At 50.8% G+C, this 15124-nt stretch overlaps 1 protein-coding gene across 1 annotated transcript; it reads right to left on the bottom strand.

The window, feature by feature from the left end:
- Positions 1-657: 657 nt before the first annotated feature.
- On the bottom strand, positions 658-14413 carry ERRFI1 (ERBB receptor feedback inhibitor 1). Its single transcript, XM_023258062.2, is given in 5 exon segments — positions 658-2295; positions 2297-3318; positions 4209-4285; positions 4399-4591; positions 14276-14413. Coding segments are annotated over 4 exon segments (1383 nt in total). The 5' UTR covers positions 4521-4591; positions 14276-14413; the 3' UTR covers positions 658-2133.
- Between the last annotated feature and the right edge of the window lie 711 nt (positions 14414-15124).

Here is a 15124-nt window from a genome sequence, read left to right on the forward strand (position 1 = left end):
TACCAAGTTCAATTAAGGTCATGGAGAGCCTCACCGTATTGCCCAGCAGCCTGGGGAGTGGGAGGAGCAGCTGGGTTTTGGCTACAGGGCCCAGGAGAGGGGGGAGTCGGGCGCAGAGCCCCACAGCACCGGGGAGGGGCGCCCTCAAGCACAGAGGCCCAGCTTCCTCCTGCACCTAGAAGCTGCGAGAAGCAGGTCTGTCCTCTTTGTGAGAGGCCAGGACGGGCTGGGGTTCCTTTGGTGGCCTCACATCAAGCAAGAAGCAGAGCCTCCCAAGGGCCCCCAACAACCCGGACCTAGTCCTGAAACTCAAAGTCACGTCCAGTTTGTACCTACGCTCGTTTCTTCCGTACGTTCCCCTTGATGGGGGAGCCCCTCCCCAGGCAGGACCTGCTTTGACAGGGACACCCCAGCATCTGCCCCTTGCTCCCTTTCTGAACTGTTCAAGGGAAATACGGACAGCCCAGCCGGCTTCACTGTGCATTCATATAATATTAAACATTAATTGCTCAAGTTACTTTCGTTTTAGGGACCAACCATAAATTTCAAGCATTTATGAGGCTGCAAAAAAACTTTCCCTTGTGCTTAAAGACGGTAATGGTTGTGAACGTACTGGAGACATCAACTTTTATAGAAGAGCTTAGGCAAGAAACGCGGTTAACGGTGTCATAAATAGTATTATAACTTTATTAAAATGGAAAGACAATATTCAAAATAATGCAACAAAAATGAATAAAATCCTTTGTCCAACACTGTACACATAATGCAGAAATCAGTGCATTTTTCTAAAGCATGTCTCAACCTTCATGTAGTTCATACTAAAATATAAGCTTTAAATAGCTCAAATATTCAGCAGTTTGAATTGTAAACAGCTTGTTTAACTGTTAAGAGAACATTGCAGCAATGTACCTCCGTTAGTGAGCACCTTCTCTTTCGTGCTTGTCTACACAAGATACATGCATCGAAGCACGCGGGTGTCTGAGCGCAGGCTGCGGGTCTCACCGAATCCAAGGGAAGCGGCAGCCGGGAGGGTCTCCAAAGCGGAGCGACGCGGACGCGGCCTGTGGCATTAAAACACACTGCGCTACTGGGCAAAAGCGTTTTACGTGGAAGGCACACCACCCCCAGGAAATACTGAACGGGAACCAGCAACACAAGGCCAGCTTGTGCTGTCCATGTTCATTCACACAGTCTACGGAAACCGACACGGAAACACAACACGGGCCCCCCCAGGGACTCTGTCACGTGGCCGGTGGTTTCACGATCGCTTCAACGGGACGCCCGGAGCCCCGGCGACCGGTCTGCTGGTCCAGGGGAGTCTAACGCGGTGCCCTGTGGCTGCGAGGCGCATGCCAGACCGGGCCACCGTGGTGGGCAGAACAGAGCAGGGACCGTAAGGAGAACGGACGTGCGAATTCTGTTAGCTTCGCATCTTTCGAGGAGCAGGGCACGTGTGGCTGCCAGATACGCTGCCGTCCTCCCTGGAATGAAACGGAAGGAGCCGGGTCTCGGGGTGACTTTTCGGGGGGGCAGGCAGAGCCTCGGCAGGGACTGCGCCCTGCCCTGGGGTACAAAGGCTGCTTGCAAAGTTTAAAGGAGAACATCACAGGGCCCAGGAGCCTGAATGCTTCAAAGTTACTAAACTAAAAAAAAAAAAATTAAAAAAATAAAAAAAAATTTTTTTTTTTTAGTGATTCTGATCTAAACAATACTGTGTTTTCTTCCATTCGCTCAATTTTCAGTCAGGAGTTGCCCCCCAGCTTTTACCATCTTGAATATATATCACTCTAAGGTAGCAACTAATTGGTTACCCTGCAGCTACGGTCTATGGTTACAGCACGAGTTTCTACACAGGCCTATAATGTATGCACATGTCCAAGGTTCCCCAGCCTTCCCTGCCTGCCCGCCCACTTTTAAATTACGGACCGGAACAGACTTTTCTCCAACGCCGGCACGATCGGGGATTCTCGGCCCGAGATCGCCCCGCGACCGCCCCTACCCTTTCTAAGACGGAGGGTTCAGCTGTTCTGTTCTGCCATCCGAGACCTCTTCCTGCGAACCTCAACCGGCCTGGAGGGCGGCTGGGGAGCCACTCGCTCCCACGGAACCCCCGCTGACCCGCGACGCCGAAGCCTAAGGAGAAACCACGTAGGACGAGTGTTTACGCCTCACGTGGCCCCCCAGGTCCAGTCTTGTCTTGGAGTCCAGCTTTTCTGCGGCCGAGGCTGTACCGCGGTCAGCAGACAGCGGCTGGGTGTGGGTGCTTGAGTTTGTTTCCTCTGCTTCCCGGAAAAAACTTTTCAAACTTGTCCAGGTACGGCGGTCTCTCAGGTAGTAGGTAATAGTGTGTCGAGCTCACCTTCTTCCCGTTTTCGATGACGGGCAGGATGCAGGGAGCCTTACTGGCGGACCCTTCGCTGTTCTGTCTCTGCAGAGCTTTGCTGCTCACGTACTTGGGGTCAGGGGCAAAGCTCTGCGTGGGGGGCATGACCCCATTGAGGTAAGACGGAAGGCTTTTGGGGCTTGGCGTGCGGGAGTTACTCCGTGATAACGGTTCTCTCGGTGGTACTTTGGGAGGCCGGTCTTCGTCGCTGTAGGTGCTGGAAGTGACTTCCGCCGACCACCTTCTGTAATCTGGCTTCACGGGCCGAGGAGGAATGGGGACCCTGGGGGGCACCTCGGGTTTGTCTTCGTCGGAGTTTGGAGAAGCTCTGTGGATGTAGCTGGATATCCTGATGGCCGGCTTGTTGAAGGATCCAGCTGGTCCCGAATGAGACCTTCTTAATCTCCGGTGGGTCTGAGGCAGAGGAGGATTTGAATTTTGCACACCTCCATTCTGCTCAGGCGCCTGGCTGAGATCTGCCGCGGAGACAGCTGGGGTATCAAAATACGCGTAGTTGATCTGTCCACACCCACGGAAGCTTCGCCTGCCAGGAACATCGTATTTGAAGCCAGAAAGCGTACAGTCTTCCAAGAGGAAGTCCGTGTCCGAGCTGGTTAGGAACTCGACCTCGCAGTCTGTCTCGTCCAGAGAGAGGTCTTCGGAGATGGGCAGTGGCGGGAGGGGCCGGGAACCGCGTTCACAGAGGGCCGTGCAGGGGAAGGGGGAAGGGGGGCTCTTTATGGGTGTGAGCGGAGGGGGAGAAGCACACACGCCGTTCACCGAGAGTTTCCTAAAACCACACGCGACTCGCTCCTCTTCCCGCGGTCCCGGGTGCTCGCCCGGGGGAATGATAAGAGGGGCCAAGCTGGGCTTCTGGGAGGGGCCGTGCTCTGCAAAGTGGCTGCCGCTCCTTGGCGCAGACGTCGCAGCGCGCCCTGGAATGGACGAGACAGAGGTTAGCCAAAGAGCCGCCGTGCCCTCCCCAGCCGCCCGGGCTCCAGCAGCTTTCTGCTGGGGTATCCGACGCTCGGTCGCGGCAATCCCGAGGACACCCGGGCGATGGCCACAGGTGTAATTAGAGGCCAGAAGATTGCTAATGCACATGATCTGGTTCAAAGAACAAATTATCTCTTCTATCTTCCTTGGCCGTGTGCACGGTGCACACCCACACATCTCGGGCAGGTCTGGTGACGTGCGCAAAATTCGCAGAAGGGAGCAGCATATAATTTACGCGAATACCACACCACACCGGCCTAGCCATTTAAGAGACGCGACAATACGAGGCACGCAGGCTGTGAGGGAGATGAGACCGGGTCCTCACGGTTGGAGCCGTCACGGCATTAGGAGAGTGTGGACCTGCCTGCGATGCGCTACGCGCTCTTGACAAAAATCTAAGGGCCACAGCGGTCACGTCACAAGCACCAGACAGCAGAGAACACCCTCGCAAGTGTTCATCCACACGTACGCTCCCTGATCTCCCTCACACGGGGATCCAACACCAGTAAGAAAGGGGAGGGATCTGGCCCAAGGTCTCCACAAGTTAAACATGGAACAGAGCCGGGCTTAGAACCCGCGGACTGTGAACGACAGTGCTTCTGCACCCAGGTCGTCAGGGCATCAGTGAGTCAGGGTGAAGGCGGGGAGGCTGAGGGCCCAACCCGGTCTCTTCAGAACCTGCCGCCACTAGGGGTCAGGCTACTGCTGGAAATAGTTCAGGTGGCTTCCTCGCTTAAAAGTCACCCCGGAGGACGCACCAGCACCATCCCCACTGTCAACTTCCCCTTGAAGCACCAGCTCCCTCCCCGTGGAGTTTCAGGACACATACCAAGAGATGTGAGGTGCTCCTGGGCCGAAGAGTTGAGGCTGTAGGCCATGGTTATCGGGTCGATGTTCAAAAAGTGACTGAAAGGGAAGGAAAAAACACCTTGATTGTGAGTGAGTAGCCACCATATTCTTGGTCTTGTTTTAAAATCACGGGCTGGGAGATTCCAGGGGACGTTCCGTCCCGCACTCACTTTTCAAACTCGCTGCGGCCGCCCCAGCAGGCCCTCACGGTCCTCAAGGCTTGGCCATCGTGCAGGAATCCGGTTTTCAACGGGACTCGAATCTCCTGGGCAGCAACTCCTGCTGTGGACATTGTGCCTTACTCTGGAGGTCTCCTCACTGGGGACGCCTAGGGATCTGTCACCAACCAGCAGCTCGAGGTCCCTAGGGGTGGGGATGACAAAAAGACGAGAGAATAAGCAATTCCGAAATACCCACACTAGCTAGTACCAGAGAACTTCAGGGGATGCCGGGCAGAAAAACGTAGTGACAGGCGTTCATTCAGTTCCGACATCTTTGCATGAGCAAATTCTCACTTCTCATCATGGTACTTAAATGGAGACGTCAAGAACAATTTTGGGGGGAAATACTAATCAAAGCTTTGAAACGTTTTCAGCAAAGTGAGCTATAATGTACGATGGGCAACAGCGGACTCCCACTGCGGCCAGACAGCTACACAGCACATCGCGCTCACTTGTCCCCAGCACGCAGTTCTCTAACTTCCCATCCGACCTTCCAGGGTGCGGAGGTCACGGCCATGGGGCTTGCCGTCCCCCCAGCCAACAAAGCGATCTCAGAAATTACTGCGTTCAGTACTGCGGCTCGAACGTTCACTAAAACCCAGAGCTTCGACAGAACGAGAGATCCTACTGCGGCCCCAGGTTACCCCCCTGCCTGGCAGCTGTCTGCAGGCTGCATTTCAGGCTTGGCCCCAGGAGGACAAATTCTCCAGGTACTGCCTGTTCGAGAATAAAGAAAGAGTTCCAGGTGAAGATACTAATTTCCATTATCCTGTAATAATCAAGTTCTGCAAGGCCACTAGCTTTGTCGGAGGACTGGACAGCTTCCTCCTCCCTCTAGAAAGACAAACTTAAAGGCACATTCTTCACATTCTTCTGTACGAAGTGCCTGGGGATCCGAGTCTTGCCTCGCTGCAAGGCAAGGATTACAGAGGTGAAGCAGGCGCCTTTTCCTCAATCTAGTAGTGCCTCAGTGTGAGGGCCCTCGCCCTTGTCAGATGGCCAGTGTCTGCGGTCCCCCAGGCCCCACACCCTCTTTCTAGAAGGGTTCGTTAGCATCCATCTCCGCTTTCTTCAGATATTCATGTTTGCTTATAGCCAGTCGAGACTTTTTCTTGTAGACACTAGGACGCAATGTGTCAACTCTCTGTGCAACACTGACCCCCTCTGGGATGTGCACAGCCACCTGGCGAGGCTTTCCCATTCTCTCACCAAGCATGTGTGCGCCCCCTGAGAGCCGGGTGGTGTGCCAAGGACCCGGGGTGACTCAGATGAGCGACACATCCGCGGTGGAGGGCGGAGGGGGTACACGGGCCACTTTGTTGTTGTTGTATGGACAAATCTGTCACCCGCTACACTGCCAAGTCCAGGAAAGAGGCTGCGTCCCGATCATCACTACCTGGAACACCGGAAGTGCTCAAGAGGTGAATGCTCGCTGGACGATTACTACCCGACCCCATCTGACTTTTACCATCGTCAGCATCCAATGCCTACAATGAATAAAGCACAGTCTTTTTTTTTTTTAGCTACAGAGCTAAAACATAGTCTGTGAGTGTTTACCATTTGGTTTTCACGCAGAAGGAAATGGAGAGCCAGCAGCAATGTTTCAGGGACAAAGTGCAGATGGGTCCTGATCACTGGTCCTCACCTTTTTACCCTCCTAAAGCCAGTTGCCTCGATACGTTAGGCAGAGACTTAAATAGGTTTCAAACATTATTTCAAAGAGTCAAGCATCCTTTTTCTGTGATCCGTTGCTCAAAGATACAGGATGAAGAACAGGGGAAAAAAAACAACCACCCGCCATTTAAGAAATCTAAGTTAGTGGCAGGTCGTCTTTTGATTTGTCATTTTTGGTCTTTAGAGGACTGAAATCAAACACGTGTGTTCTTACCTCACCTGGATTAAGGAAATCTACAAAAAAAATTTTTTTTGAAAACCCATTTTTAGAAAACACTGCTTGGGGCTCCCTCCAGGCACCTGGCCTGTAGGTATGTGGCGCTTTCCCCCAGCGCCCCGCAAGCTGGGGCAAGACCACGGGGCAAGCATCCAGGGTGATGTAAAAACGAAAGGCCAGATAGGAAGAAGAATATGGTATTTAAGTAGTTTGAAAGCACACGTTTGGAGATCACTCATCCAGATTACAGGAAAATGCTGCGGGGGATTCTGGAGGCCCAACCCCCACCTGTCTGCAGGCCAGCAAGTGCTCTCGTAATTACTGTGTGTCAGCCTCCTAATGCCATCTAAATCTTAGCTTTCAACAGAATGATTGTGTAACTATCGCCTCTGCTGGAATGGCCTCGGAATTCTAAACTCACATTTCAGTGGCCCCTTAAAATTTCGTATACGTTCTCGAAAGTTATTTTTTATTCATTGTTCCCATCACCGACTTGTTAGCTTTCTTAAGCAAAAAATTTTTTTAGTATAAAAAGAATTGTGTTCACTAAGCCAGCTCACTTCTGACCACAATAGTGTCTTTGTGTATTCATAGAAGGTGACCCTGCCTCCACATTTCAATGGGGAATTGTGAATGGGCCATGTTATGAAACTGTCCGGACTTCCTACTTGCTGCTCGGAGAAGCGAGCTTCGTGTTCTCTTTTGGAAAATAACTTCCAACTGCAGACTCGGGAAGGGGGACGTGCCGTAGGTTTGGGAGCAAGCGTTTCCTGCGTGTTCCTGGGGAAGCCAGCGGAGGCAGGAAGCCACCTCTTCCCCGCCTCCCTCCGAACTCCGAACTCCCCAAGCCTTCCATATGCACTCCTCCTAGGGGAAGATCGGCCAGGTCAACGTCAAGTCAAAAAGAAACACCACTGAGCCAGTGTTTCGAATCGTGTTCCAGTGTGACTGTGAAACTAAGTCTACCTGACAATTCATTAGGCAGCAACGGCAGAAACACGCGTACGCGCGCAGATCAGAGTCTCTAAGTACAAGATGGCATTCTTGGACGAAACACAAAGTAGGAAGGAGAATGTGCACGCAGGCAGTGCGGTGTAGGACGGGACCTAAATGACCTTGGGTGTAAGAACTTTCCTAAAATCCATCAACTAGTCAGTTAAATAGCAATCCCAGATATGAACGACTTTTTCTTATTAACATCACTTTTTTTAAAAAACTTCAAGACAAAATATAATATCCCCTAAAACCATCTGTTTCCTGCGGCAGCCCTCCCTCTATTTTCTCTCCTCGCAACCCTCGCCCCCCCCCCACCCCAGTTTTGATCCACTGCGATGGCTCCAACTCTACCAGACAGCTCCTCCCTCTCCTGAATCTCCACTCCAGCCCCGGCTCAAGCTTCCACTTTGCATTTCCTATTGTCTGGTGATTATCTTTCCACTTGGACGGTCCTCTGGCATCTGCAACTCTACAGACCGAACTCCTGTCACTTACTTCACACCCCATCCCCCTTCCCAAACCAGTTCGGGGTCTGCGAGGATCGGAGGATCAAGCTTCCACAGGCACCACTCTTAACCTGAGTTACAGGTATACATTCAACGACCAAGTTCTATAGCCCATTTCTATGCAGCTTCTCAAACCCGTCTTCCGTTCACTGGAACCACACTGCCCTGCGTGTGAAAATACCTAATCCAGCCTACACACCAGGACCAGATCAATATTCCTGACCTGGAGCTCAAATTCAGATCTTCCACTGCTCAAAAATCTTCAAGGGCTTCTAAATCAAAGCCCTTCAGGTTATGGCCTTGAAAACAAGGCAGACCCTGACCCACCTTTTTCAAACTCCGGCTTCTGTCTTCCCCAAATCTGTTAGAATCCACCTTGTCCTTGGAGGCCATCTGTCACACCACCTTCTCCACTCACCACTTCCCTTCTGAAAAGCCACAGCGGGGTCTCCACTCTTGCGCTGTTTTGTGCCATGCCCTGACTCCTTACCTATCCTCCAAATCTTTTGGGACCCTCCCCCCACCTCTACTCCTGGGTAGATCCTGGTGTCATTCATTTCTAGTAAATATTTACTAAATCGATACTGAGAAAATACTAATCTCGTTTTGAAAAAAGTAATGACAGGACAGATTCACGTTTACTGTAAATCAGCAAACTAAGGGATCAACCTCCTGATAATAATGTAACAAGTTCAGGGAAGCAGCAGGCAAGGCATTTGCATTAAATTCATTTCCAAAACCTAAAATGGACCATTTGCAGACTGGTTTCTGTTACTGTATATTTACTTAAGCAACCAGGGAAGAGCTTTCTGAAAATAACGAATTTCACCTTCTCTTCCACACTCTTCCTTTTTGTACCTACTGTTTTTGTTGCTAAATTTAAGGTCACTTTCCTTAAAGAAAACAAAAAAGGCTACCACCACAGAGCATACATACATGCTTTATTAAGGTGAAATCACATGCCTTTAGCTTGAGGGAAGTCACTTCGAAAACGTTTTTTTTTTTTAAACGAGGCTACCTTCAGAGGGTAACCTAGATGTGTTTACCTTGCCACCAGATCTCATTAATAAATCTCAGAAGCAATCCACAAGAGGGGGAGGGGCACATTTTTGTCATACAACTCACCCAGTTCTGCCCAGTGCTTCCTTATTTAAAAGTGTGATGTAATTTCCTTCTCTCAATCTGGTTTGAGAACCTGATTTCTGTTTATTCAGGGTGATAAATGGGTCTTTTCAACCTTATTTAACAACTACCTACACGACCATTTCCTTACCAAGGGAGATAAAAGATAATCCTACTTAGAGCCAAAAATTTGTAAAAAGAAACTGATTTTGGAGCATGACAAATCCCATGATTTCGGATAAGCCAACCAAATAAACCAACATCTGCGTGTTTATCTTCAGTCTGAAAATGCCTAAAATAATCACCTTTCAGAACATTAAAAACCAAACAAAATCCATGACTTTTATTGTGATCAGTGTCTAAAGCACTAGCACCCAAGCTATTTGACACACCGAACGTTTAGTTTAGCCGTTTTACAGAATTGTAACTTTTATTAATAATACGAGAAACTTACTGATTCAATATTCATCGAACACATTCAGTGTTTACGACAGGGTGCTGCGTGATCTGAGTTTACTCACTAGCAAAGGACTCTTCACAATCAAAGGCCCTAACTCGGGCTTTTTCTCAGATTTCCCTTTAACAGACTGCAATTTGGACGAAGGGAGTGAAGGGGGAGGTTCAGAAATTTCCTTTGTGGTCCCCTGCTGTCACAGAAAGCATAAATGGCCTTCATAGCAAAAGCATAGAGAACTTAATGTCTTTTATATTGAGTTAGTAAATAAAATGTAATTAGAATTCTCCTGCATGAATTCCAGGTAAGCGTGCCGGTTTCAGCAGCGATGGAGACGGTTCTACGTGGTGAGAGGAACATTCTGTCCCCTGCAGCTCCAGTCCTCACCTCTCTCCAGCGTGGGGGCACAGAACGACCCACTTGTAGGTGGTAAAAACTGAGGCAACAAGGAAAATAATTTATCTTCAGACTGCTGAAATCAAAGCTAAGTGACCTAATTTCTGGAATAATCCAGAGTATTTTCTAGCTGAGTATTTTAAGAAACGGCAAACTAACAAAAAACCTATTCGTTCCACTGCCATAGTCATCAATAGCCTTTTGATTCACTTAGTGTCCCACACAATCTTCGCGCAATGGCAGAAATGTACGAGAGCGGGGACAGTCTCTTGTCCTTTGTAACTCTTCCTACAGAGTGCCCCGACCAGCAGCAATACACACACACACACACACACACACACACACACACACACACACACAGGATGGGAAAATATTATTCCTTTTAGACACACACATAATAGATTTCCAAATGGAAAAGATACGTGGGTTCTATTCTAATCTTAATGACAACGAGCACAATAGTCTAATGATGGGAAAGGAGTCTTTAAAACTTTAAATTTACTTAATGAGCACTGGAGTCACCCAGTGGGTAACTCCAGATTGTTACAATGAACATAAAGCCAGTAAGAATAATAAACTCATCTGACAGGCATTGTTCTGGGTGATTTATATGTATAACTTATTTAATCTTCTCAACAACCGTGTGGGGCGGGTTACTACCATTACCTTCATTTACAGATGCGGGGCTGGAGGCACTTGGAGGTGAGTAACTTGCTCCAGGGTCATAGCTGGTGAGCTGTGGGGCTGACAGCTAAGCCAGGCTCTCACCACCACACCGCTGGGCCTCCACGCCCCTCAGGCTCTTCAGACTGGGAATAAGGTCTGACCCACTACAAGGCTCATGTTAAGGGTGGCTCAGGCAGACTGTCCTGGGGATTTGCTGCCTGGTACTAGTTTTTCTTGGGTAACCCGTGGACTGTGAAATTTCCTGTTTTACTTCACCTCCCTCAAATTCTCCTGTGAAAGTTATGAACTGCGCATCTGGCCTATGTATCCTCTGGAAGGGTGGGTGAAGGTATCACTCTTATATTCTGTGACCACTTCAAGCAGTTCTTTTGAAGCCCTCAATCTTTAATGATACACTGATGCCCCACCATTACATAACCCGTTACAACATGATATCTGGGATCACACGGATCTGTCTTTACCCATAAGAAGGGGATATTACAATATACCCAATGGGCCTCCTTTTAATATACTCTCCCAGCACAGATCCCAGCGATGGCATTGTAATCAGGCTCTATTTTCAAGTCTGGAACTTAGTAACCGAGTATCTTGTATTTGTAAAGCATGCTACAAATTACAAAGCACTTTCTGACACATTAGCTCACCTGATTCCCACAACATCCCTGGAAGAGGAGGCAGGGATGACACTGTCCATTTTGCGGGTGAGGAAGTAAAAACATCTTCCTGTTCGCAGAAGGGCCATCGGGGCTCTTCTGCCCTATGACCCAGCACTTCCTGAGATCCTTCCAGGCCTCTCCTCTCCTCTCCAAAGCATCTTCATTTTAGGCAACAACCTCCCTTCTCTTGCCAATGTTCTTGGGAAACTGATGGTGGAATGGCCGGGTGAAATGCACGAGACCTCATCACAAGTCAATCACAGAGATCAGAACTCCACTCACAGGGTTTCACTCACAAATTCTTACGAAGCAAGGATGAATTATTTTCACAAGTCGTTATCAGATGCTTATTCTGGAGTAGATGCTATGCTAGTGAAGGAGACAGGGCCGCTGCCTGAGGAAGTCTCAACCTAATGAGGAGACAACCAGCAAGCAAGCAATTTCCGATTGTGATAACTTCCAAGGGAGGATCAGGAAGGGAGACCGGAGGTACGCAGGCGGTTAGGGAAGACCTCTCTGAGGTGACTTTCTAAACTGACATTTAAGGATGAAAAAGAGGCAGCCACGCGAGGAGTCAGAAGAGCATTCCAGGCACAGGGAAATGGTATTTTAAATAATCTCTAGCTGGTCAATTTCACGTTCTGTGGATCTTCAATAAAAGCTCTGGACAGTATCTTCTCATCCTTACCATCCTCCTGCTTCCTCTGTAATGCTGAACCATGACACTCTGCAGTGGCCAAGGGCTAAAACTCACACAGCCAGAGGCCCGGGTTTGACAAATACACTCACTTAGGCCTGGAACACCGGTCTTTTGGTAATGCTACCCAATTTGTCAGTGTATGGAATTGGACTGAAGTCTCAACAATGACTCCAAATTGCAGAATCCTTTTCCCTTCTGAAACCTGAAGGCCACACTACCTTTTCCCTACCTTAAAGCAAATTCCTCTGTTCCGCTGGCAACTAACATTCAGAACTCTGAAACTCACCAGTTTTATCCACCTTTCCAAAGTATGCATTTATGCTGTGTGGATAGCTGTGTGGATAACTCCAGAAAAGCCACAACTGGATCTTGTTTATCTAGTCATCTAGTGAGTTATTCATTAGCTTGTACAAAGCATGGCCAAACACCAGCACCAAAAGATGCGAAAGGAATCCTGATGATGAGGTTCCAATTCAGATTTATTTAGATTAAAAGCAGAGCTGTTTCTCTGGCAGAGGGAGCTGATGACATTCAAATTCCTGGAATTACCCTTGGCACCACCTTCCCTCCTCTGCTCACCTTTCTAAAGCAACCTGATGGTATGTAGACATTCAGGTCAGTTTCAAGCATGTTAGATTGTACCTGTAATTTAGGCAACTTGCTTTTAAAAGCTACCATTAGTATTAGCTGAAAGGGAGTATTATCTGGTTCAACTTCTGAGAAGCAGCAGTTAGGAGTTGTTTTCACACAAAAACTCAAGTCTACAGTATAATTAAACCTCAGGGTAAGAGGGACCAGGATCTATTGTGAACTGAAAGGAGGAAAAACAATTTACTCAAACAGTAATTTTACCTATCTGTTGAAAATATGAATAATTCAGACATTTCATAATAGCCATAAAGAGATCTGCTTTCCACCCTTATCAGTGACTGGTCCAATCCTGCTGAGCTTTAAGACGTAAAATGTGCTTTCATGCAATTAGTTATCAACCATCAACTATGCGCAAGGCTGCGTGAGATAGAAGCCGTACAAGGAAGAGTTCCTGCCCTGAAGGAGTTTACAGTCTAATATACGTTAGGTTATAAATGCTTAGTCCAGGACCTTAGCACCTATCAGCCAGTACCCACGAAACACCCAGGTGAAAAGAAGCCTGTGTGAAATGAGGAGAATGACAAAAGAGTGTCTGAAGTTCAGGCTAAAACCTGTATGTATTTCTCTCCAGATCTGCTAATATCTGGAGGAGATGGGAATATGCTATTTGATAACATACTGGTAACCAATCATAGCACCATTAACAAGAAACCAAATTTTATTCTGTCTCAGCAAAATTTGGTCATTTAGTGAAATGGGTACCCGGCCTCCTCCTGTCTGGTCTGTTTAGGCAAAACCTCGTTTAAAACTATAATTATGGTGGGGGGGGGGGGAGGCAAGACTTGGTATGGTGAACTTAGATATTTCAGTATTCTCAGCAAACATACACCCTTTGCATTCTTACACATTTATAAAAGTTGAAAACCGTGCAGAACACTGTTCTTCAGAAAAAGAAGAAGAAAAGGCATTTTAACCTCACCTTTCTTCACCTCTGACAGTTGCTTAGAAACCAGTCCGGCCCTACCTGTGTTGCAGGTGTACCTCAAGTCACCAACACATCTCTTTTAAAGCTACAGTCTATTCTGACTGCACTTGAGTTTATGACTAACAATCTATTCATATTTTTTATCAGGGAAGAGACTGGTTTCTTTCAAGCAGTGACGAAATCCTAATAAAGACCTAGCAAGCACCAATACAGCACCAATCATGGTTAAGAAGTCATTTCATTTGTACGAGGCTGTGATACACACACACACACACACACACACACACACACACACACGCACGCACGCGCGCGCAGGAACACCCACCGAGCACTCACGTTCCGAACCCAGAACCCTGCGCTCCCCGTTCCTTCGGAAGCAGAATTCAGAGCAAAGGACCACGATTCCGAGACAGGCGGAGGGGGGCTCGGAACTACTCCGCGGGGTTCAAGGACCCCGGCCGGGGACGACAGCCACCGTCTCCGAGGAGCGCGAGCAGGGGGACCGCGGGGCCGGCCATCCCCCAGCACAGCGTCCGGGACGCGACGGACGGGCACACGGCGCGCGCAGGGGGAGCGCAGCCCCATTGTGGAAGGAGGACGCCGAGGCCGCCGCTCCCGCAGCCCCGGCCCCCACGCAGCGCCCCCGGGCCGGCCCCTCCCCCCGGCCGGCCGTCGGTCCCGGGAGACTCCGCGTCGCGGCGACCCACTCGGGCGCCCCGGGGACCCGCCCAGAGTCCGGAGCCGCCCGCAGCCCCGCGCAGGGGCCCGGCGGGGCGGGGGCGTGGGGCGGCACCGCCCTCCCTTCCCCTCCCCTCCCCACCCCCAGCCCGCAGGCCCCTTACCCCCGCGGAGCCGCCGCTGCCCCACGGCGCCCTCCCGCGCATGTCCGTCCCGGCTGGCTCAGCGCCGCGGGCTCAGGGGCCCGGACACCGCGCAGGCGCCTCGCCGCTCTCTGGCCGCCGCTCCCCGCTCGCGCTCCCCGCTCGCACTCGGCCGCCGTCGGCGCGGCTGCCGACGCCGCGTTATATAGCAAGTGGCGGGGCCGTGACGTCGACGCTCGGCGCCCCACCTCCCCCGCGCGGCCAATCGGGGCCGTGCGCCGCTTAAAGGGGCGATGCCGCGGCTCAGGCGCTGGCGCGGGGTCCACCGGCGTCGCGCGGCCCGGCGGGGCCGCCGCCTTTGTCTCCGAGGGGGAAGATTCTGGGCCTCGGAGGCCTCCGCGCCTTTGCTCTGCCCAATCAGAGCGGCAGCTGCCGAGCCTCCCCCGGAGTCCTGACATCGAACTTTTCTGTGAGGTGTGCGGGCAGCTCGGCCTCGTTCCGCCCAAACCGCGGGCGGCGCCGCGCCTCGAGCGGGGTTTCCCGTCGTTTCCTGCCCCGGGGAGGGTTTGGCGGGTGTTCCCCTGTCCGCGTGGCGGCCGCCGCGGGGTGACCGGGTGGCCGCAGACTCCCGGCCATGGCGAATGGAGCCTCTGCGAGCAGGAGGCCCGCGCGCACCGTAGGCCTGCGGGCCGAGGCGTGGGAGGGACCGCAAGGGACGGTGTGGACAGAGTGGGGCAGCACGGGACATTAAGAGACGGTGTGGGGCGTCGAGGGACAGAGTCGCACACCGCGGGGCCGAGCGGCACAGCACGGGACAGGGTGGCCACCCTGGTGAGGGCCTTTCATGAGCCCTCCTAACGCGGGTCTGCC

This window comes from Felis catus, chromosome C1, assembly GCF_018350175.1.
Source record: "Felis catus isolate Fca126 chromosome C1, F.catus_Fca126_mat1.0, whole genome shotgun sequence".
Classification (NCBI taxonomy): domain Eukaryota; kingdom Metazoa; phylum Chordata; class Mammalia; order Carnivora; family Felidae; genus Felis; species Felis catus.